General features: G+C 40.5%; 1 protein-coding gene across 5 annotated transcripts in view; it reads right to left on the bottom strand.

Moving 5' to 3' along the window:
* Positions 1–22944, bottom strand: part of LOC112111152 (E3 ubiquitin-protein ligase RNF38) — a 196626-nt gene that overhangs the window by 36623 nt on the left and 137059 nt on the right. For all 5 annotated transcript variants that reach the window (XM_026646353.2, XM_029914321.1, XM_024206451.3 and 2 more), the window contains 3 exons: positions 12615–12808; positions 7906–8119; positions 4545–4712 (listed from right to left, as the gene is read on the bottom strand). In XM_026646353.2, coding sequence (XP_026502138.1) covers positions 4545–4712; positions 7906–8119; positions 12615–12808 — 576 coding nt within the window. The remainder of the gene's footprint in view (positions 1–4544; positions 4713–7905; positions 8120–12614; positions 12809–22944) is intronic.

The raw sequence follows: 22944 nt of genomic DNA, 5'->3' as shown, positions 1-22944 counted from the left end.
GGCGTTGGATGTGAGGAAAGGAATTCAGTGCCGTTGGCCGGCACGTAATACTTATCAGACCTTTTACAGGCAAGTGCAATCGTTGCTGGGGTTTGCCAAGGCGATTTCACAGGGTCCATAATCGCAACATTCATGGGAAAGGCGATTTTGGATGAAGTGGACGTGTGTAGTATGTCCACTAGCTTATGGTGAGATTCCTGGACCTCTTCCAGAGAGATGTCTAGCGAAGTGGCCACTGTCTTGTAGAAATCCTGAAGTTGTCTGCTGTGGTGGGAGGTGGAGGCATAATTGTGCCATCCAGTGAGAAAGATGAAACCTGAATGTCAGCCTGGTCGTTTGGGTCCGAGAATTCCTCCTGTTCTTCGGTCCCTTGTTGGGAAACAGCAGAAGGTGCCTTTGATGGCAATATTGGTGGTTGAGGTGCACCAGTTGCGAGCAGAGTGGTGGGTATTCCCTGTTGTTGCTATTGTGGATATGGAGCCCATGGCTGCCAGAATGGCCATTGCGGTTGAAGGGGCACTGTGGGCATCCAGGGTTGGCCGTACCAGGGTTGGTTTGTAAAATCTACAGGGAATCCCATGCTTGGTGGGGCTTGTGTGGGAGGAGTAGCCACAGGAGAGGATACTTGCCACAGCATTCCTATATCCTTCTCTCCCTTGTCCTCCCCACTAGAGAATTGTGGTGAAAGCTGTGGAGAGCTGGGTTGGCTAAGTACCGCATGTACCATGGTACCGTTAATGCCGAGGAGAGGAGACTGCAGTACCGAGACAGATAAGTCTATGTGACACAGGAACTGCTGTCATGTGCCCGGTCTCAGTATCGGTGGGATGGTGGAGCTCGGTACCGTGTGCTGGAGTGTGTTTATCGGCGCAGGTGTGTGGCTGGCGTGCATAGTACCAGCAGTAGGTGGCAGCATTAGCGCTGGAATGCTCAGTACCAATGGTTTGCTTGCTGGTGCTGTGGCATGGGGTTTCACTTTCCCCTTAACGCCTGTGGCGGAGCTCAACTGCGTAGGAGCTCTGGGTTTCTTAGTACCGTCAGTACGTGGTCTGTCGGCCGTTGATATGATACTCTTACCTGAGATTCCCCTGTTTATACATGCAAGGATCACATAAGCCCCTTTGGCCATTGCATTGCACTTAAACTCATGTTCAGCAGATTATCCACCGTGACCCCCCAAGTCTTTGTCAGAGTCACCTGCTTCCCAGGATAAAATCTTCAGCCCTGTAGTAAGTATAGGCCTGAATTCTTTGTTCCTTGATGTATACATTTAATTTGGCCATATGAAAAGGCACATTGTTTGCTTGCGCCCAGCTTACCGAGCGATCCAGATCGCTTTGTATCAGTGACCTGTCTTCATTATTTACCACTTTAAACTTTCAATAATGATTTTATGTTTTCTTCTAGGTCATTGATAAAAGTATTAAATAGTGTAGGGCAATGAACCGATTCCTGCAGGTCCTCACTAGAAACACTACACGCTCTCTAGGATTCCCTGTTTGCACTGCATTTTGAGATCTTTCAGTTAGCCCGTTTTTAATCCATTTAATGTGTGCTATGTTAACTTTGCATCATTTTCTTTTTTTTTTTTTTTTTTTTTTAATCAAAATGCCACGTGGTACCAAGTCAAATGCCTTGCATAAGCTGTCAAGCTTTCATTTTACAGGCTGAAAATTTTCCAGATCTCATCTTTGCCCAAAGGTGATTTTTAAAAAAAAAATGTATGCAAACATGGTTCTGTCATTTCTTAGATGAAGGCAATGAAAAGCCAACTTAACACTAAAAAACAAAAAAAACCCAACAACCTTTTTTGGGAACAGTTCTAATATCTATAAGTGGACCTAGAAAGCTGAAATTTGAGACAGACAACACATTTTGATGATCAGGTGAAAAATCAGTTTTGATTGGTCACAGATATATGCACTGAGCAAGAGAGATCTTGTGGAAATAATATCATGCTATCATGTGATTAAAAATTACTGTAATGTATGAGCACAAGAGGGCAGGGCTGAAGATGGGCAGACTATTTCCTCACATTCATTTTTCCCTGCAAATGTAACATTCTTTTAATATAGTGATTTCACTGAACTGAATATACACGATGAAATTGATGTGTTATCTCCTTCCATGAGCAGATTAAACTGTATTTTATGACTGTTTTATGGGCCAACTTGTTATGTTTTGAATATAAAATAGTATTGTAACAAAATGTCATGGATAAGGCAGAAATCAGTTTAAGTGAAGATGGTTCCAAACCCATATAATTATCTTCCACCCATGTGTGCACTGGAACTATAGAGCTGCTTCCCCAATCAGATTACACCACTCTGAGCATTTTTCAATGAAAGATTTTCTTCTCTGTGCTCTCCCAGCTCAGATTTTGAAACATTCTGGAGGGTTCCTTTAAAACGAATTCCTCTGCAGTTTTAATTGTAGTAGTTGCTTTCGAACTGGACTTTCCCCCCTTTGTCCTCTGCTGTTTCACAGATTTTACGAGACTGCATAAAGCCAGAAATGCTTCATTAGGAGGGTAGATAGGTGGGTGCACCTCCAATCAGTTCTTCGGGTTGCTCTGCACAGATACTCCTTTTCCAATTTCATCTGTTGCTCCTTAGCACTTTCGGGGCCATGTGAGACTGTCCCTTTCGCAGGAGTTCACTGTTCAAACCACTGTTTCATTGTCACAGTCACGCACTTCTGTGAGCTAGATGTGGCTCCACTGAAGGGTACTGAGCATTAAAGATCCACAGCTCTTAAAACTGTGACAATCTATATAGACAGGAGAGTTCTTCCTCTCTGCTTCCCTGGCACTCTGACCACGTAACAGATCACTTCAATTTTGACAGCTCCCTCTCCCTGCACAGGATTGAGGTGCTGCAGCAAAGAAACAACTATGAAGAGGAAGTGCTACCAACAGGCATCTTAGACTGCAGGATGCCAGAAAGCTGAAGAAGATATCCAAAGGGGAGTGAATGGGGTCTGGACAAAGTGAATTAAAACTGCTGTCCCTGGTCCATCAACTTAGATGCATCAGCAGCTTCTGATATAGATTGCTCTGGCAGTGTAAAGGGTCTTGAAATAGCTGTGAATGTAATTACAATGCAGAGTATCTTTAGTTTAAATGAGAATCAAGCCCATAATTTTTTACAAATTATATGAGCAATTTTCACTGCTCAAAAAGCCCCTGAAGTAAACAGGAGCGGGAAAGGGAATGAATCTTCTGCTTGAAAAAGAAGGAAAAAAAAGTTATGCTGGTGTGAATTGGGGCGGTCAACGTTCATATGTTAACAAAATGTTGCAAAATGGACTGATATGCTTCTGCATATACACTTCATATAAATATTACATATTAAAAGGTTTATTTATGCATTGTTAAAGTTGAGAAATTAACTCTGAAGTCAGAAAAGTGCTTTACTCAGGAAATTAAGGTTCTTAACAATGTTAGTTCACACCTAAACCAGGACGTTAAGTCACCCTATTTTCATAACTTCTAGAACTGCAAAACAAAGCCAAGTTAACTATATAGAAAAAATTTTTTTATCAGTACAGAAGTGGGGGCTAGAGAACCGCTCAGTAGTGTGACTGGTACAGAAGAATTGGTACTGAGAGAAATGCAGCCCTGCGCACACAAAGATTTTTTCCAGTCTATAAGTTCCAAATGATTACTGGGGTGTAGACACAACATGTGTTACTTTCCATTATCGCCTTATTTAAAACACACACGAAAAGGCAGTTTTCTGGATTTCTGGATTGTGTGAGCTCCTCAGGGAGTGGCTTAATTTGTTACTTGTACAATACTGAGTGCACTGTCAGCACTTACATAATGATAATTCGCTCTCTGACAGCAAGGTGGTATGCATGTAATGTAGCTGGATGGTATTATCCCCATCTAGTATCTAGATGAACTCTTTGTACCATTTCAGGTCTGAGACAGGAAAGAGTTAGCTCGGCAAGTCAGTTATTCTGCTCCCAGCAATGTGGGAGAAACTTGGTTATTAGATAAACAAGGATGTTTTGACAGTTTCTTTGTTAATGTGTTTCCACATAGTTGTGCTATCTTTTGGCCTGTGTTAGTCTTTTTTTAAAAATCTTGCTAGTATTTACACAAATTATTGATTTTAGAGATGTAGCTGGAAGGGCTGATTTTATATATGCGCACACACCCTCTGAAGGGAAGGGGTCTCTTACACCTAGTCAATTATTTTAGTGGGCTTCCTACTATTTGATTAATGTTAAAAACCCTTTCCTCCAAATTTCTGAACTTGTTTTGTGAAGCTATGGATGTGTGTCCAGAGACTGGAGCCTAAGCTAGTTCTGACTTTAGTTAAAACATGTTAAGAAAATACTACACCACTATGGAAAAAAAGTACATAAACATAAAACACGCAACCCTGCATCAAGCTAAAAGGTCACCCACACTTTGCCTCAGTGAAGAATGGATTTCTCTGATGCAAACAGCAAAACTACATTAGCTGTGAAGCTCCAGGCTGCCCACCCCCACACACTGGAGATGAAAGCCTGTGTCATTAGATAAACCTACTTACTGGAGGAGGCACACTGCAGACGGGAAGGTGCTGTCCACTGAAAACCACAGAACATCCTGGGACCTGCTGTGTGTTACAAGCTGGTATGTGCTGGCCTGTGCAGAGCGGAATCCCATGTGGTGCCACCGTTGTTACTGTGTATGAGACAGGGACTGTGCCCTGGTGGATCTGCATTGAAACAAACAATTTTCAGTAATTTTGTTAATTTACACAATTCAGAGGGTTCTGAACAGTTATGGTTTGACATTTAAAAATAGCAAACTTTCACCTAAATACCAGAAAAATCACATTTTACACTGACAGTATAAAAAAGTTACAAACCTGGAATTCCTGTTCTTAAAAAATATCCTCCTCAATAGATTACTGCTCTTACATCAGTGCTTCCTGAACAACGCCAGGGAGGGAACTCTCAACTCAAAACATTAAATCCTCCAAGACAAAAACAGTACATCTCAGATTCTGTAGGGCCCCCCTCATGTGTTCAGATTAGTTCCTTTCAAAAAGGAGGCAGTAACTCCCACATAAAAGCCAATTAAAATCAGAAGGAAAAATGTACAAGTAGCTAAACAGTCTTCCAAACTCTGATGGGAAGAGAAGCTAAATGATTTTCCACAGAGATATCGAAGAAAAAAATTCAGATAATTTTTTTCTCCCAAGATAACCATCTTTGCATATTCCCACTCTAAGGTGAAAGCTCAAGAGATGTCTCTAAAATATACGTAACAGAACAGTGGATAAAACCAAAGGCTAATTTAAAAGCTAGGAAGGGAAAGGTTACATGCCTCAAAGCACCACAATTACAGGTAACTGCCACTAAGGACCCACACTCCTGGTCTGAAAATGCCCAGGGCTGGGAATTAGCAACATCTACTAGAACTCAACATTCAAACCCGAGGGAGTAAAAGACAGAGGGCCCCAAACACTGCTTGGTTTCTTATAATATATCAGAAATCTCCAGTAAAGACTCCAAAGAATTAGAGACAAGGAGTGTGGATCCATAAAAGGCAATTATCTAGAGAAACCCTTCTTCCTTCATGAATTGCTTGCCTAGATCCCACTCTTGGGGAATTAACAAGCAGGAACAAACAAACAAGCAGGAAATAAATACAAATTAGGGCTGTCAAATTATTTAAAAAATGGATTGCGATTAATTGCAAAATTAAAAAAATAATCGCAATTAATCCCAGTTTTAATCGCAATGTTAAACAAGAATAGAATACCATTTAAATATTTTTGGATGTTTTCTACATTTTCCAAATATATTGATTTCAATCAACACAGAATACAAAGTGTACAGTGCTCACTTCATATTTTTTATTACAAATCGTTGCACTGTAAAAAAGAAAGAAATAGTATTTTTCAATTCATCTCATACAAGTTAGTGCAATCTCTATTGTGAAAGTGCAATTTACAAATGTAGATTTTTTTTTTTATATATAACTGAACTCAAAAATAAATCAATGTAAAACTTCAAAGCCTACAAGTCCACTCAGTCCTATTTCTTGTTCAGCTAATCGCTAAGACAAACAAGTGTGTTTACATTTAGGGGAGATACTGCTGCCTACTTCTTATTTACGTCACTTGAAAGCGAGAACAGGAGTTCACATGGCACTGTTATAGCCAGCGTTGCAAGGTATTTACATGCCAGATATGCTAAACATTTGTATGCCCTTTCATGCTTCGTTAGCATAATTGAAAATCAATATATTTGAAAATGTAGAAAAACCAACCAAAAATATGTATAATAAATTTAAATGGGTATTCTATTATTGTTTAACAGTGCAATTAAAGATGCGATTAATTTTTTTAATCGAGTTAAATTTGTTTTGAGTTAATTGCTTGAGTTAACCACTATTAATTGACAGCCCTAATATAAATGAAAGACAACTGCTCTCCTGATCTGCTACAGAACCAAACAAGTATTACTATACAGATGACAGTCTTGCATACCTCTACAACGAAAACATTATGGGGAGATAGTCCAAGTGGCCTTTGACTTAGCTCGGGCACCACTGCAGACCTTTTGTAGCAGGGTTAGCAGAGGTTCCTAGGCAATGACTGCTAGGCACTGATGGCCGTGCCAGATGTGAGTCAGGAGAGGACTACTTCTCTCATGGAGCAGACCAATCATGGCATCCAGGAGGAAGTGATCCCTTCCCTGAAGTAGGGTCAGTGTCAAGGACCAGCATGAAGGACCCACCAGTAACCATGGCGACTAGACCTTGGCAACATTGACACACTGGTTATAGAAGATGCCGAGAGGGCACAGAAGCAGTGCTGTGGGACCTGTTTTCCCCCAGACATGCCCTGATGTAATCTCATCATCCGGAGTGGGAGGACAAATTTGGTGTTCCTTTTGAGGTGCTCCAGCAAGTTGATCACTTATCAGACATAAGGGAAAATTTGGAGAAGGCCAGAAAGACTGTTAGCTTAAACTTGTACACCCGAAGTTCACAGGTGCACAATGTAGATGTCTGCTTACTGAGGAGAACTTTGCACTGTGATCCCTTATCTGCACTGACCACATTAGTTTACAGGCAGGGTTTTAAAGTGTTAATTTTAAGGTAAAGCTCTAAACAGTTTGCGACCTCGCTACCTGACAGGCCAACTCCCTCCCCATGTGATGCTATGTAGTTGCAGTCAACAAATGCACTTGGGCTATAGGCCCTCTGATGTGAACACGGTGGGGCTAGGCTAGTGGGACATCTTCTCCAAAGGGTCCTTGATTCTGGAAACTGCTCCACCTCTTGGCGTCTCAGTCCAAAACTTCACTTTTAGGATATGCTGCCAAGATTAACTTCTTTCTGGGGCATTTGGGGAGGGAGTGGGCTGAGAGTCAGAGTAACAGATTTGGGGCTGAAAACAGGAGTTTATTAGATTCTATCCACATGAAGGCAGTCAATTATATGCATTGTGAATTCTATTTTTATATTGTCTACTTTAATCCTGTAAAAGCACCTAGAGCTAAAGATATGTATTTTATTTCAGCGTTTATGAATGCCTACTTCATAACTACACCACATCCCCTCTCAAACTAAATTCACTTCAGAAGCAGAAAAATTATGTTTCAAAAGTGTGATCTGAAGGCCTTTGGAACTGTGCTGATGGCTGCCTTGGCCAAATCGGTAACTTTCACTCTCTGTTAGGCTTTATTTGTTTTTTTTTTTATAACCAATATTTTATGATATTTTCACTGCTGTATGTTACTAGTGCACCATTATGACCCTTGAAAGAAACTGCCACAACAGACTGCCAGCAGTAGTTACCACAGTGTTCTATTTTCAATGCCAACTACTCGGAGTTTTTGAAAGTTTTAGAGAAATGCAGTGTCCTTAGCACATTCAGCCCAACATTCTCATACCTGTTCATGAATGTCGACCATCACTGCATTCTGCTGTGGCGGATGAGCGGCTGGGTGCAACATACGGGGGGATACATTCGGTGGGTGGAAGGCTCGGGGCTCTTCTATTGCTTGTTGCTGTCCGTAGGAGAGATGGTGATAGTTTTCGTCTTGACTAATGGAATTGTGTCGAGACAGGCGATCCCTTCTCGCTCTCTGGCGTCTAACAGGAGGACTGGGAACACATTAAAAGGGAAGACGTCACACAAATTGCCACAGGCCTCTTTCCTAAACAATATCATACATAATCCAATACTGAGGACAAGTCTGTACTAGACAGTTCCATCAACATTGTTATGTCGGCTAGGGATGTAATTTTATTTTTTAAACAGACAGTGGTATACTGATAAGAGCCTCAGTATAGATGCAATTATTTCAGGATACAGTGATTATACCAAAATATGCCAATCAGGAGAACCAGCATAAGCTAAATTAATATAAGCACTTTTATACAGATATTGTAATCACAAGATACATTAAAAGAACATGAAGGTTGCCAAGTCAAGCACTCAAAAGTTAGAAAATGCCAGGATTAAGGTTGCTTGTGCAATCTTGTACGTATGCATGAGAATACAGTCTACAAGGATATGATCACACACTTTTTTTCCCAAAGGACCGTGTGACTCATTCAGCACACAGAATGGATGTTGCTCACTAAATGAGCAGCTATTCAATATTTTGTTTTCTCCTCATTATTCAGTGTGTGGCCTCAGGCCTTATTTAGTGCACACTATTCATACCCTGCTCTGAAGACAGAATTATTAATTTCTTCATGGGCTTTTTCTCTGGCACTTAATGTAGTAGCTGAATGCTTCACAAACTTTCGTTTATTTTCACACCACCCTTGTGAGCTAAGGTGGTGGTATTATCCCCATTTTACAGAGGGGGAACTGTGACAGAGATTAATATAAAAAGTATCCACTCATTTTGGATGCCCAATTTGAGACACCTAAAACCGGATTACGGAGCATAACATAGCTCTTTCGGTGAGCAAAGTACAGCTCCTATTGACTATTTGCAACTGAGAGTGCTCAGGCCTTCTGCTAATCAGATGCAGGGTCTGAAGTCAGCACTCAGAAAATGAGCACTTAATGACTACCTGTAAGAAGTTTAGTTTAAGTGACTTGCCTGGTCTCTGGAGCACGCCCATTGCAGACGAAATCTTTGGGGAACAGCTGCGCGCTAGCAAGTCTCTACAGAGCATACGCAAACTGCAATTTTTCCAAGTCTTATAATTTGGCCAAATTTGGGCAGATTTTCACAAGAACAGGAAAAGGCAAATTTGACATAGGCCACCTTCTGCCCAAATTTCAAGTCTCTGCTGCAAAGCATGGGGGCACTTTTTCCTCAAAGAAAAAGACACCAGAATGTTTTAACATGGGCAAAACAACATTTTTTTCCTCTCACCTCATTCTCAAAAAAAGCTGAAACTGTTTTGGCTGAAATTCCCCCCACCTCAAAAATCATCCTGAGCAAAACACACCCAGGATAGAAAATTTCAGCTCAAATCATTAAAGTTTGGCAAAGTTATAAGCAACTGAAAACAGTGTCTTATAATGGGAACTGTCAGGCAATCTTAACAACAAGTGTTGTTACCAACCCCGCTTATAATTACTTGTGTTATATTATAGAAGAGCTTTGCGGATTTAAGCCTTATAAGCAGGTACATGTTTCCCTTGTATTCTTCCATTTTAGGAATCTATTATAGTGTTTATTAGTAGTTATGCAAAAATTATCAAAGTTATGCTGACATAACTATTATTGGTGTCATCCGAAAAGATTTACCCCCAGTGCTTTCCATAATCACACAAGACAATCAAATAAAGCTGCACAGATACAAATCTAGCTTTAAGGTTGTGTACATTCAGTACTATGTCACAGTCAGTTACATATAAATCAACTTGCCCAAGGTATTCAAGTATGCTTTATGTTAGTGACTGCTTTTAAAGGTCTAAAAATTGCATTACTACTAAGGTCCACTTGTTCAAGGTTGTACATCATTAGAGAAGACAGACCTATATAATTTTTGTAACTTTACTACTGCAGATATTTTATTTAATAATGCAGGCAGCAAGATTTCAGTTTTAGTGAATTCAGATTTAAACTTTCTTTATAAACACCTTTACAGTAGCAGATATGAAGCTTAAATTGTCTGATTTATATCTATAATCTTCAGCTAACATCGTTGCAAAGCTGTAACGTCATATGAAGGAAGGACTTGGGAGTGGTAAAAGTCACTGATGGCAGTTTCAACATTTTGAAAAAACTAAACAAGTAGAGATGCCTTACTTTCCCCTGCCATTTATCTTTAGACACAGTAGCTTTTTTAGCTTCAGTTCTGCCTTTACCTTTCCACAAGTAGTCCCAGTAGTCAAGCTTTACTTCTGTTAATTACCCAGAAGGAAACAAGGCATAACGAAAACAAAAACTGTCAACACTTTTTGGGCACTTTTCTATATACTGATTTATGGGCAGCACAGAACATAGTACTCTGGAAAAAACAGAACTTGATGCAAACAGACTTCTCTGAGGTGATCAGATACATGTCAGAATTGCAAAGAAATGTCCCTTTCCTTAGGTGTAACTCTGAGATAACCTCTCCATGTGTAGCTCTATCAGATGACTAACTTGGAATTACTGGAAATGCCTCATGCAAAGTAGTCACAACCTGCACTTAACATTCATATTGCAGTAGTGCTCATAGGCCTCAACCAGTTTGGGCCCCATTGTGCTGGGTAAATACACAAAAATAGTAAATGACAGTCTGTCTCTAAAAACTTAAAAGACAAGGCATAACTTGTGGACCAAACAAATGAAACAAGGTTGGGGAAACGGAGCAACAAATAAATATAACCAGATGCATGCAATTCTTAGCCAGTAACAACAATCACAGCTGTCTGTAACTGGAGATTCCTGTTCACTGTATTTAGCTGTTCAACATAAGTACTCCCCCCCCCAGTAACTTTTTTAATGTTCTCAATCAGGGAGCAGAGTACCAGAACTACTGCCATGGAGCTGATGTGAAGGAACATGAGGGTAACAAGACTGAGGAGAAGGCAGAGGGAAGGTGGTGTGTTATACATCAGGGGAGGCAGGAAGAATGGGGATGGAAGCTGGAGTGTGGCAGGGAAAGGACGAAAGGGGAAAAAACAGCAGCTCCATCTTCCCAAATAGTAGAGGGCAAACCATGCAGACACTTTCCCTGCAGCTGAGAGAAGTCCACCCTTGCGTCCACTGTGTACATAAGGGTGAATGTCAAACCTAAATAATCACAAATTGGGATGACAGCTGATTTTTGAGCCTGTAGAGGGAAGAAGGCAGACTAACAAACAAAGCTTATTTTGAATCAAGATTTTCTGGGGTCTAGCTTTTTTTAAAATGCTTGGTGTTGGCAGTACTGATTTATTTGCTAGCCATTTGGTGACCAATAGCTTCAAAACAGTCTCCAGTCAGAGCATGCACAGGTTTTGTTACATGGGCAGCAGATTAATGGATATACATAGTGACAGAGACTAAACCTGATAAATCTTGAAGCAAGTTCATTAGAAGGGCAAATTAATTTCACTTTTAAACAGAATTATGTAAAAGCCTATTGAGCTTATTTTACTAGTAATCTACTTTTTATTTGTATTACGATGGTGCCTGGAAACCCCATGCAAGTTCGAGGCCCACTGTGCTAGGCACTGTACAGAGAGTTCCTGTCCTGAGGAGGTTAGTCTAAACAGACAAGACAGAGGATAAGAGGGCAAAACAGAGATTCACAGTTGAAGAGCTGACAATAAAATACAGGTCTCTTGAGTCACAGGACAATTGCCTATCCACTGGACCACGTTGCCTCTCTCCATGCAATAATCCAAGAAATCAACTCACTGACTCGCATTATTAGTTTTGACTGCTGGTTGTATGAAAACAAATATAATTTTGAAAGTTGTGACCCAAAGCTTCCAAGATTTGTGACCCTAAAGACTTCTTTAACAATAAGTAACAATGTGCTACAGCTTCAATAAACTAACAGAATGCCAACTGACAGAGGCTTACGAACCATAGCCCAAAACTAAACTAAGATAAAAATGTAAACCCTTGCAATACGTGCACCACACATCTAAGCAATCACATGATACTACTTGCATCAACCTTGTCAGTTTTATTCATTCTCATTTGAAATTAGATTGTACGTTTATTACGAAAGGACAAAGTTGTAAGTGTCATGCACGTTTATTGCACTATAAAAATAATTAGTCTACTATTACTAGTAGTAGCCTGTCCAGAAATAGGAATCTTTAGTTTCTGGTTGATTTTCTGACACATTGTCTATGTGTACAACACACTAATGTAATGTACAGCATTAGAGCAATAAACGGATTCTAACTGAAAATGGTAAGGAGCAGCCACTCTCCAACTGTACATGTCCACACGAAATTATAGGAAGACAGTACACTGACCTCATGAATTACTTCCAATACCAGTTTTCAGCAGCGATAATAGCAAATGTTTATCAACAAAGCTTTCAAAATTAATATTTATCATATAGTCTTGTATAACTAGGAGTCTTCTGCTAGGAATACTTCATTTCTAATGCTAATGAATCACTGCTGCCTTGAAAAAGGTCTCGCCTGAATCAGCAGACAACCTAGCAAGAAACCACTCCACAATCTGACTAATCCATTTACCTCCTCCTGTTGCGTGCAGGTGTGTTGCATCGTTCCCCTGAGAAGTGATGCTGGTTGGGTCGAGCTGAAGGAGGCTGCCTATTTGATGTCATCTCCCATGGTCGCATTGGTGGTGATGGGGCTGGTGATGCTGCTGTATAGTCAAAGACTGAATGAGAAAGGCGTTGTCTCTTAGGACTGGGACTATCTTCACTCTATGCAAATGCAAAAAATAAACGCACCTGAGTGAGTCATACCCCAGACACACTGTTCTGTATTATTACTGCAGTTTACATCTGTGAGGGGGAAAAACTGAAGTAGACTATATACATTCAAAACAAAATACCACTTGAAGTTAAATGTCTAGTTGTCACATCATGAAGGTAATGGATTCTGCAATTAGTTTATGGCTTCCCCACCCCAAGTACATTTTTATTACAGAATTCAGTGCAATATTTTAAAAATTCTAATGCTGAGGTAGAAACAAAGTTACCAGAGATACACAGCTAAAAAAATGTTTGTTTCGAGAGAAGGTTTTTTTTTTTTTTTTAAATGTATGGGCTCTTCCAAAAATGTTGCTGGCTAAGCACCAATTTCATGCCAATGGGATCCGTATGTGTCAATCATTAAATAGTCTGCCAGATGGAGTTCTAGCTCAGCATGTGCACCCCAGATCCACCAGGAGGATGATCACTATACAGCTTATTAGACATCTGATTTGTATTGCAGCCAATTTTAGTTCTGCTTACTCAGCTCAGATGTGTCTCTTGTCCTTTAACTTGTTAGCGCAAGACTGGCAATTAACAAGTGTAAAAAGAATTTGACAAAAGCGTCAGCTAAGTCAATGTAATTTTTACTTTAAAAAATTATCTGGTTGGATACCTTTTTCCTGATCTGACCACCTATTTTGCTGACACAAAGAATTCTAATTGACTACAGGAGGCCAAATTGCTCCAATACCACCTGTGTTGACAACATCTCAAATTTTATTACCTGACAGAATAGATACCTTCTGTGGAAAGGCAACTGATGCCGAGAAAATTCAGCTTCTCTGCTATGGCCTTGTCTGTCTCAATTTCTTTTTTTTACTCTCTGATAGTCCAGTTGACCTACTCATTCTTTTGCAAGCTTTCTGCTTCACACATTTAGAAAATGCACTGTTTCTCTCTGTGGCTATTTACTCTTCAAAAATCCCTGTCTTCATAAAATAGACATATGTATATATTTCATCTGCCATAGTTTATGTTATTTTTATTAGTTTCACTAATGTTGCATTTACATTTTCAGAAGAATACTGGTTTGGCTTGAATACTCTCTTCATCTCTGACAATTAACCACATCTCTTTTACCTTCCTGTTTCCTTTTCAGTTTAGGGATATGCACAGTCTTCATATCTATTGTAGGCTAAGGATTTTACTTTCCTAAGTTTTTACTTCAGGGCCTTTTTTTTTTTCTCCCCTGCCCCCCCCCCCCCCCCCCAATCTCCCTTTCTAAAGTTAAGTGCATAGTGACAGGTTTATTTTTTATATGAAATTCCTCCCTGAGGATGCAGTACTTAAATTATAATCACTAATAGCTGTAAGGCTACAATTACTTTTTTGACCAACTCCTGTATCTCAGTTAGGAGTAAGTAAAAAAAAACAACCTTTCCTCTTGTGTGCTTTAGGACTAGGTATTCCAAGAAGTACTCTAGTAAGTCAAGCAACCATTTCCCTAAACCTTGCCCTGTTGTGATGTTTGGATGCTGGTAATTGACATTTCCCATTATCATTTCACAGATTTAGTTGCTTCTTTGATCTCCCTCAACACTGTACATTCAAAACCTATTCCAGATCAGAACACCAACTGCCTAACTTTACTAGTGGTAAGGAAGGAGAAAAGGGTGCAGCATAAAAGCATAGCAAGCAGTACCTGAGCAGTAACTTTGACATGCTTCAAGTTCCTACTTTGATTTTTAAATTTAGGTTTAAAGTTAGTGTGGTGAAGAATGAGGTAAGTCACGAAGGCAGGGTTCTATGGTTCGTGGCCAAAATGAGAGTTTTCAAAGACAGTTTTGGAAACAGGAACTTGTATGCTTAAGGTGAGTGGGTCAGATCCAGAGAGGTATATGTACCGATAGGTAAATAGGGCAAAAAGGCCAGGCACACTTGGAGGCTATAGAGAACCATATGAAAACAAACAGGTGCAGATGGGGGGATGAGACAAAAGGGTTCAGTAAGCTGGCAGAGGGGGCAAAGCCTAGTGAATGGTAACAGGTATTCATTGTATTCACCTCTGTTGGTGAGAGAGGAGTTTTCAAGCTATTGTTTGGCTAACAAACTTTGATTGGTAATGCCATGCATCTGGCACCTTTCCTTAGCACTAAATTTATGCTTAAATACCCCTTCCCCCATCCCCTACCTGTCCAAAAAAGCATATTTATCCCGCAACACTGGTTCTTTTGATTATTTTGTCTCTGAAGAGATGCACTCCAAGCACAAAAGACAGCTCATGAGTTTATAGGAGATGGCAGAGATGTACCAAACTAACAAGCTGCTAGGCGGTTACCCTTCATCATTCCAAATTACTATTTAGTATATCTACTTCAAACTCCATAATATGTGCTAATTGCCTTCTATGTTAAGCAACAGTATTTCCATCCCAACTTGTCCATTAGAAAGAAAATAACGATAAAATCATTTTCTGAACTACATATAAAAGCATGCTTTTAAAAACCTAATTATGTTTTTCTGAACTGGAAAAAAAATAACCTAAAGCTAAATCCTAACTTCTTCATAAATTAGTGTCATTAAGAAAAAAACATTGGTGCTTTTTCTTGGCTTTAATTAAGAAACCAATTCTCATGAGATGATTGTAACAGGGTTACAAGAGCATATTGCAAAGAGTAACATGGAATTAGTGGCAGAAACAAATCCCATACAAATTAAGATCTATTTACATTTCAATTACACTGAACTCATGGCAGAGCTGGCTACAAACAGTGTAATTTTGCAGTCTATAATACCCTAAGTTGGCAAATGCGGTGCTATATTTGTACAGTATGTCATTTGTTGCAACATTTACATCTCCCCAAATTTCATCCCAATATTCAACAGGCCAGCTCAGAGTCCCTGGACTACCTCCTTTGCTGACAGGCCATTCTGTGTTGTCTGATTTTGCTGCGGCCAAACAAGCAGCAAGAACAGAAGGACGTTGGCCTGATAGCTGTGGAAGATGCAGTTTATTTTTATTAATTACACAAATTAAAAATTGATATGACAAAAGCCAGGAACTAAAAGACTGCATTGATTCAAACATGAATTTCTAGAAGAGCAAACAACATCTGCACAAAATACAGCACATTTCATATGTCAAAGCACCAATGCCAGAAAGACTTCATGATAGGCATCCCATGTTACCACTGAAAGAAGATGAAGCTTATGCCAAGGCAGAATTAGGATTGAAATTAAATCCACAAGAGTCAGGAAATTCACAATTAATGTTCCCCTAGCAAATCTATACCCCTTCCCTTGTAACTGTGCACTATGATACCTTATCACGTAGACACACCAGTAGTGAGTCACTATTCAGCAAAGAATTAAATCCATTTGTAAAATGCATCCTTCTCTTATACTATTTAGTATGAATTGGAGTGAAATTCTGATACGTTGTTGACGCGACCATTCGTTATGCTTTTGAATACTTTTCACAGTCATTCGATGTGATTTATGTTAACCCTGCTCATCTCTGTGCTCTTATGAGAAAGGATAAGTTGCTAGTTTAGGCTTTTTATAAAAGCAGAAGTTTTTACCAAGACAATAATATTGTCATAACATTTGATGTGGTCTCCTTTCCCCCTTAAGTTGTAAAGGTTACATGGAGCGTTCTGTATCTCCTTAGTTGTGTGTTTGTCAGGTGACAGCTTGAAAATGTTACAAAACTTAGACAAGGCGTAAGATGCCTCGCCCTCCCTGAGCCCCTGAACATACCAGCAGAGCTGGGTCCTGCCGATTTAGGGTAAATGACGGTAGATGCTGCTAGGAGGCAGAAGGGAGCCACCTCCAAAGACCCACAGAATATGACAGCTAAGGGACCCCACTTGGAGGGAAGGAGATCACCACAGGCTCTTCCCCAGGCCATGTGGCTAAAGGAGACTGAGGAGATGGGAGTGAATTCCTGACAGCAGTAAAGGGGGGAGGCAATACCCAACAGAGGAGACTGATGGCTGCTTTTGGACCACACTTATCCAGTTTGTAGGGTTAGGGGCACGATCCTTGATTAGGCTGCAAGAGGTCATGGGGTCAAAGCCACACCCGAGTCCACTGAGTGTACTTTTTTTTTTAGGCCTGCACTGGCATGCAGACAGACTAGAGATGGAATAAATGTTTCTGAATATAGTTTATACAATTCTGTACACAAATTCGCAGAGTCCCATGAGAGTTTTTTTAAAGAAACTGATGACATACAGCAGAATATCATTTTACCTTAGTTTTTAAGCACAGTAACGGCTCCAAATAAATATTTATACATTCAAAATTTGAAACCTCTTCCTAAAGAAAGATCTTTCAAATAAAAGGAATCAAAGATGTGACAGGTATGTCCATGCTTAATGGATAAAGACCATTAGAGCTAGGTGTTTCTCCTATAGGAAAACATGACATGAAAAAGTACATGAAGTTAACTATGTTGAACTTAGAATCCGATTATGATCTTCTGACAACCAGTTAAACTGAATGACATTGAGACATCTGTACCTCATTTTCAGCCTGCAGACTCAAGACAATACTGCATTGATTTGTATCCTGGCGTTACAATCAGAAATTAGCAATTTTTAAAATGAATGCTTAGCTCAGGGGTGGCCACACTGCAGCTCGTGAGCCACATATGGCTCTTTTACAGTTAAAGTACAGCTCCCGGAACCCCCTCTACTCCCTCCCCCCCGCTCCACCTACCAGACTGGGGGGAGGGGAGAGGAGGGGAAGAGACAGGGTTCGGGACTTCTGCCTTGCAGCAGGGTGGTGGGGTACAGGTTTCTACCCAGCAGGGTGGGGGGATCTCAGGGCTTCAGCCCTGTGGGGTGCGCCTGCCAGATCTCGGGGCTTCAGCAGGAGCGGGACTGAAGCCCCAAGACCCGCAGATGCCTCCTGTGGGGCAGAAGCCCTGAACCCCGGCAGGCACCCCTGGCTCTCGAACTTCTGAAGATTGTCATATGGGGTTCAGAGGGTCAGTAAGTTTGGCCGCCCCTGGCTTAGCTCGTACAGAACAGAGCAGAAACTGTGGGAAACCTGCAGCGAAACCCTAATGCCTTGGAATGGGTGAATTTTCTACTTGAGCAGATATCTGTCCTCACTGCTCTTGGAGTATTGCTCATCTCACAGACCAGCAGGAGCCAAAAATGCTACTGTCAGGACACCAACATGGATGCTGACATCTTTGTCAATTACGAGCAGGCTTTTCACTGGTTTTAGCAAGCGTCCCTTTAATATAAGGTTTTGTATTTTACAAAATTTTCAGGTTTTTAATTTAAAAAGAAACGTATCCCAGATCTTAGATTGAAACAGACCCTGAATCTTCCTCGTCTTGCAAATTCAGGGCTATCAAACTATATAAAACTACTACTTCTATATTAGACCTCAACATAATCACAAAAAATAGTGTAATATATTTATTTTATTCTCCACTATGAATTAATTATTCAGTGGAAGGATGGAGTTTTACAAAATAAATCTAATTTATGTCAGTTTTCACGTAGCTGAAGATACCTGCACTTCATAGTCTTACAGCACAGCCATGGTGTGCACTACACCATCAGAACACACAACCTAGTAGGTCTTGGTAATTACACTGCAACCTGTATCAGAGACTAAAAAATAAAGTTTATGAAGATTTATAGGCAACCAGATGCTTTTAAGAAATTAACAGCTAAATATTCCAAATTCAGATTTTTCTGTACAAAATTAGAAGCACTAAATCTGAATTTAAAAAAGATATCAGTACTCCAGGCAGATAAAGTTAACACGGCAAGAGTCTTGTGTTTGCAGATATTCAACATCACATGGCAACACTGTAAATGGAGCTCCTTTAAGAAGTTTTAACATTATCTGGATGTTTGGGGCGCAGCAGTGAGGAAAAGCTGATCTTATCAAACTACTGAATTAACCAATGACCTGGTAGCTGACTGACTAGCCAGCAAAATATTAAAGCTACCCTCTGTCCCCTTTCCTTCAATTTTACCCAAGTTTTCTTTCTTATCAGTTTTTTTAAGGAAGGTGTGACGGGTTGCCCCCTTTCAAGATGCCACCTGATGTGCTGAGATACCACTGAGCCCGCCTGTTCCGCCAGCTGGGGCCCCCTTTAACCTGTCTTGCTGAGCCAGCCTCTTAAGCCCACTCCAGCACACACACAGGCAGGGCCACTCTCAACTGCAGAACACCACAAACACTGAGACCAGCTCTGGGAACACAGATTAAGGGACTTGTCCCAGCACTCAGGTGCCCACCTCCCTTGGAGTGCAGACCCAAAGGTATATTATGAAATCTGCCTCCTCCCTCAATGTGGAGGAAAGTATGCACAGCCTCTTACCCTCCTCCCAGCCCCCCATATCAATTGCACAAACTGGGTTATACTATAAACAAGAAACAAGTTTAACAACTATAAAAGGTAGATTTTAATCACAGAAAAATCAGAAGATTAGGGTTGGAAGAGACCTCAGGAGGTCTTTAGTCCAAGCCCCTGCTCAAAGCAGGACCAACCCCAACTAAATCATCCCAGCCAGGGCTTTGTCAAGCCGGGCCTTAAAAACCTCTAAGGATGGAGATTCCACCACCTCCCCATGGGAACCCATTCCAGTGCTTCACCACCGTCCTAGTGAAATAGTTTTTCCTAATATCCAACCTAGACCTCCCCCACTGCAATTTGAGACCATTACTCCTTGTTCTGTCATCTGCCAACACTGAGAACAGCCGAGCTCCATCCTCTTTGGAACCCCCCTTTCAGGTAGTTGAAGGCTGCTATCAGGGAGTTCCTCTTGGATAGCCCATTCTACATAAAGATCATGCAGTGTGTAACCCTTTATGCTGGCTAGAAAGGGCTTTATGAGGCTGCTTCGGGGTCTATTAATCCTGATATTTAGTTGGTATGAGGTGGTCACTACAGAACAATGGAATGCACATCTTTCTCCACATGGGTTAAGGGTGCTGTTTCTGCAGGATTCCTAATTCCTGTTGTCACAAGGACCACCCAAGTTTGGTCTTGAATTCAAAAGTGGTTCAAATCAAAGAACAAGATCAGATGCCCCTTCTATTTGCATCTGTTACTGCATTATTCCCCCTTCACTCTATTCACTCTGCTTCCTCAAACTGCAATCTTTAGAAGTTTTTCCTGCAGGGACAAGTCCTGACACAAAGATGTTCCGTCAACCTGAAAGTATTTTCAGCTTGGGACCCACCCCAGACAAATCAAGGTGATCCAGCAAGACTTTCAACAGGTGACAACTTTACAGGTGTCTGCTCCTCTTCAACTCCCTTAGAATGCTTCTATTGTTCTTTCTATAGCTCTTTCCAGAAGTGTTAAAATGTTCCCTTCCTTGAAAACCTCCCCCCACCTTTAGTTTAGTCTCAAATACTATAATACCCCTCACAGACAAACTAATTTAAACAAATATAAGCTGCATTACACAAAGAACTCAACACTGCATCATTTCCACCCTCTGAATATAGTATCCCCCTGGAGGATAACTTAGTGCTTAGTAGAAGGATAAGATTTTAAAAAGCATGCCATTGAAAGGCACACTAGAGTAAGAACAATCATTTTCTTTGCAATACTGGTTTGCATTTTCTCATTGGCCACAGGGTCATGCAAACGGTAACCCAGGCATTCAATTCTGTCACATCCTACACCACTAAGCAGCTGACCAGGTGAAACGATCTGTCAGCCTGGAGGATCCAGAACCTGGAAAAGTCAGGAAACTCTTTTTGGGGGAGAGAAGGGTGAGTAAGGGGAATTTACTGGTAAGGAACGTCCTACATTTTTAAAGTGTCGTTAAGGATAAAATTGAGTCAAACCACACTCAGACTGTATGAAGGAGATATGGACAGCAAACAAACAAACAAACAACATACAAGCTAAGTACTAGCCAAATAAGTAAACAAATAAAATTAATAAGTGAGGGGATGAGACTGATTTTTCAAAACAGAATTACAAAATTAGTGGAGGAAGTGACAAACAGATGTCCTACATTTGTATTTTAATAAAGCATTTGATATGGTCTCAATCCTAAAATATAAATTCACACTGGTTTGGGTAGGATCACTTGTGTAGATTGAAAACTGACTAAAAGACAAAAAATGATAAATGACAATATCTAGTATCTGCTTAGGTACTTGTAGTTGCCCACCATCACTATAGTAACTGAGCCCCTCAAACTTCCTACTTAGCTTACATTTGATTGGCAGTGTAAAAAATCCTATGGTGCTAGGGGCTGTACAGTGGAATACCAGTGGGATTGATGTTAGCACAGGTTTGATAAAATCACTTTATTAATCTGGAGAGAAGAGTAAACATGATAAGATTTGCAGATGTTCCTAAATTAGAAAGTTGGTAACATCAATCACAATGGAAATACAAGAGGACAAACACAAAATGTGGGTATAAAATAAGGCGAGATTTAGTTTGGAAAAATGTAAGAGAAAAGATCGGTGTGAACATAATCCTAAATACATACACGCAGAGTCAGGGAGAAATCTGGGAAACAACAATGTTGAAAGACTGATGCTTGGCATTATTGGTGTTAAATGGGTGGATGTCATTTTGCATGTGGGCAAAAGTTTCCATTAGAACCCCAAACATCTTCCCCAGTGTCGATCCCTGCAGAATCACCCCACAATAAAAAGCTGTATACATAATGTGCAAACTGAACACAAGATAATTTTATTTCACAAATCCACTATGAACAAAGCATTTGCATTATATTTTATCCATCTGCCCCCACACCTGACTGGGGCACCTAATTAGCATGCTGTTCTTATCTACCTACAATCATATTTCATCCTTACCTTTCTGTTTAATGCATGAAAAACAGTCAGGTATAATTTGATAGCAAACTACAGTACAACACAGGTCATGAGGGTTGAAGGTATAATTGCTCTACCCTTCCTACCTGCTGCCAGACACCAAAGACATGCTAGATTTCTTCAGAGATATCAATTAATCTTAGCCCTTATTTCCCCCCAGGCCTTGAAGCTGTGTCTGCAAATCATTTATAAAAGCCAGTTGTCTAGCCTGCCCATCAAATCTGGGGCAATGCATATTTCAGTACACTCCCACAGAAGCTCTCACAACCATGTCATTCCCAGAGCTGGGCCTCTGATATAAGCCCATGAATGTAAACTTAACAGCCTTCCCCTCTGCACTTTCAAAGAAAGTCGGCTTCCCTGGGACTCAAAAATGTCCCCTTCCACAGGCTACACTCACAATAATCCTCCCCCCGCCCACCCGCCTTTATAGCCCACACTTATTACCCGTGTGTGAGAAATCTAATTTTATCAATCTCTCATTTAACATCTTGAAGGAAGGTACGTGAACTGAGAAGGAACTGAAATGGTTACTTTTATTGCATCCCTTGGTATTTCAAAGTATCAACAAGTCAGTGCTATAAGTTAACACCCCATCCTCTCTATTTTTCACTGCAGTGATCAGTACTGCACCAAGGAATTCCTGGAGCAGGGAAGAGGGTGGAGGACCTTGGGATCAAGATGCCAAGTGGTGGAACACTGACCAGAGAGCAAGGAAAAACTAAAATGCAGACAAGAACTTTTCCTGGACATCCAAGTGGAGATGAAAAAAGTCCGACAGATCAGGTCAGGGAGGACAAGACCAGTACTACTTATGTTATGTAAATAGGATAGGTTCAGCCAGGAAGATAACATATGCTAGACTATTTCACAAACAAGAGGGAAATCAGACTTGAGGACTGAATTCCAGAGAGAAATACGTAATGATGTAAAGGCTGAAGGGATAGTTATGCTATCATACACCTAGGTCCTGCACCTTGTTCTTCCACCACTTGTCTAATATATACCACTGACTCAGACCCCCCCCCACCTATTGGACTGCCCCAACCTTCCAGCTCCCTTATGCCCATTCCAAAGATATTCCAACTCATCACATGAATGAGGCAAAGAAAACTGGAATCTCCAAGCCATGCATTATGTCCTCTTACTATACAACCCCTACTGCCACTGTGACCAAATCTGTTATCCTAACTGGACATTGCAGCTGGCTTCCGTGTTTATTATACAAGTGAATTCTGAAAGACTAAAATACAGCATGATTTTTGTTCTCTTTATAGGGATGTGATTTGCTATACTGACCT

This window comes from Terrapene carolina, unplaced genomic scaffold (genome assembly GCF_002925995.2).
Source record: "Terrapene carolina triunguis isolate 2854851 unplaced genomic scaffold, T_m_triunguis-2.0 Scaffold35022, whole genome shotgun sequence".
Classification (NCBI taxonomy): Eukaryota; Metazoa; Chordata; order Testudines; family Emydidae; genus Terrapene; species Terrapene triunguis.
This window is presented reverse-complemented; position numbering and strand designations above follow the sequence as displayed.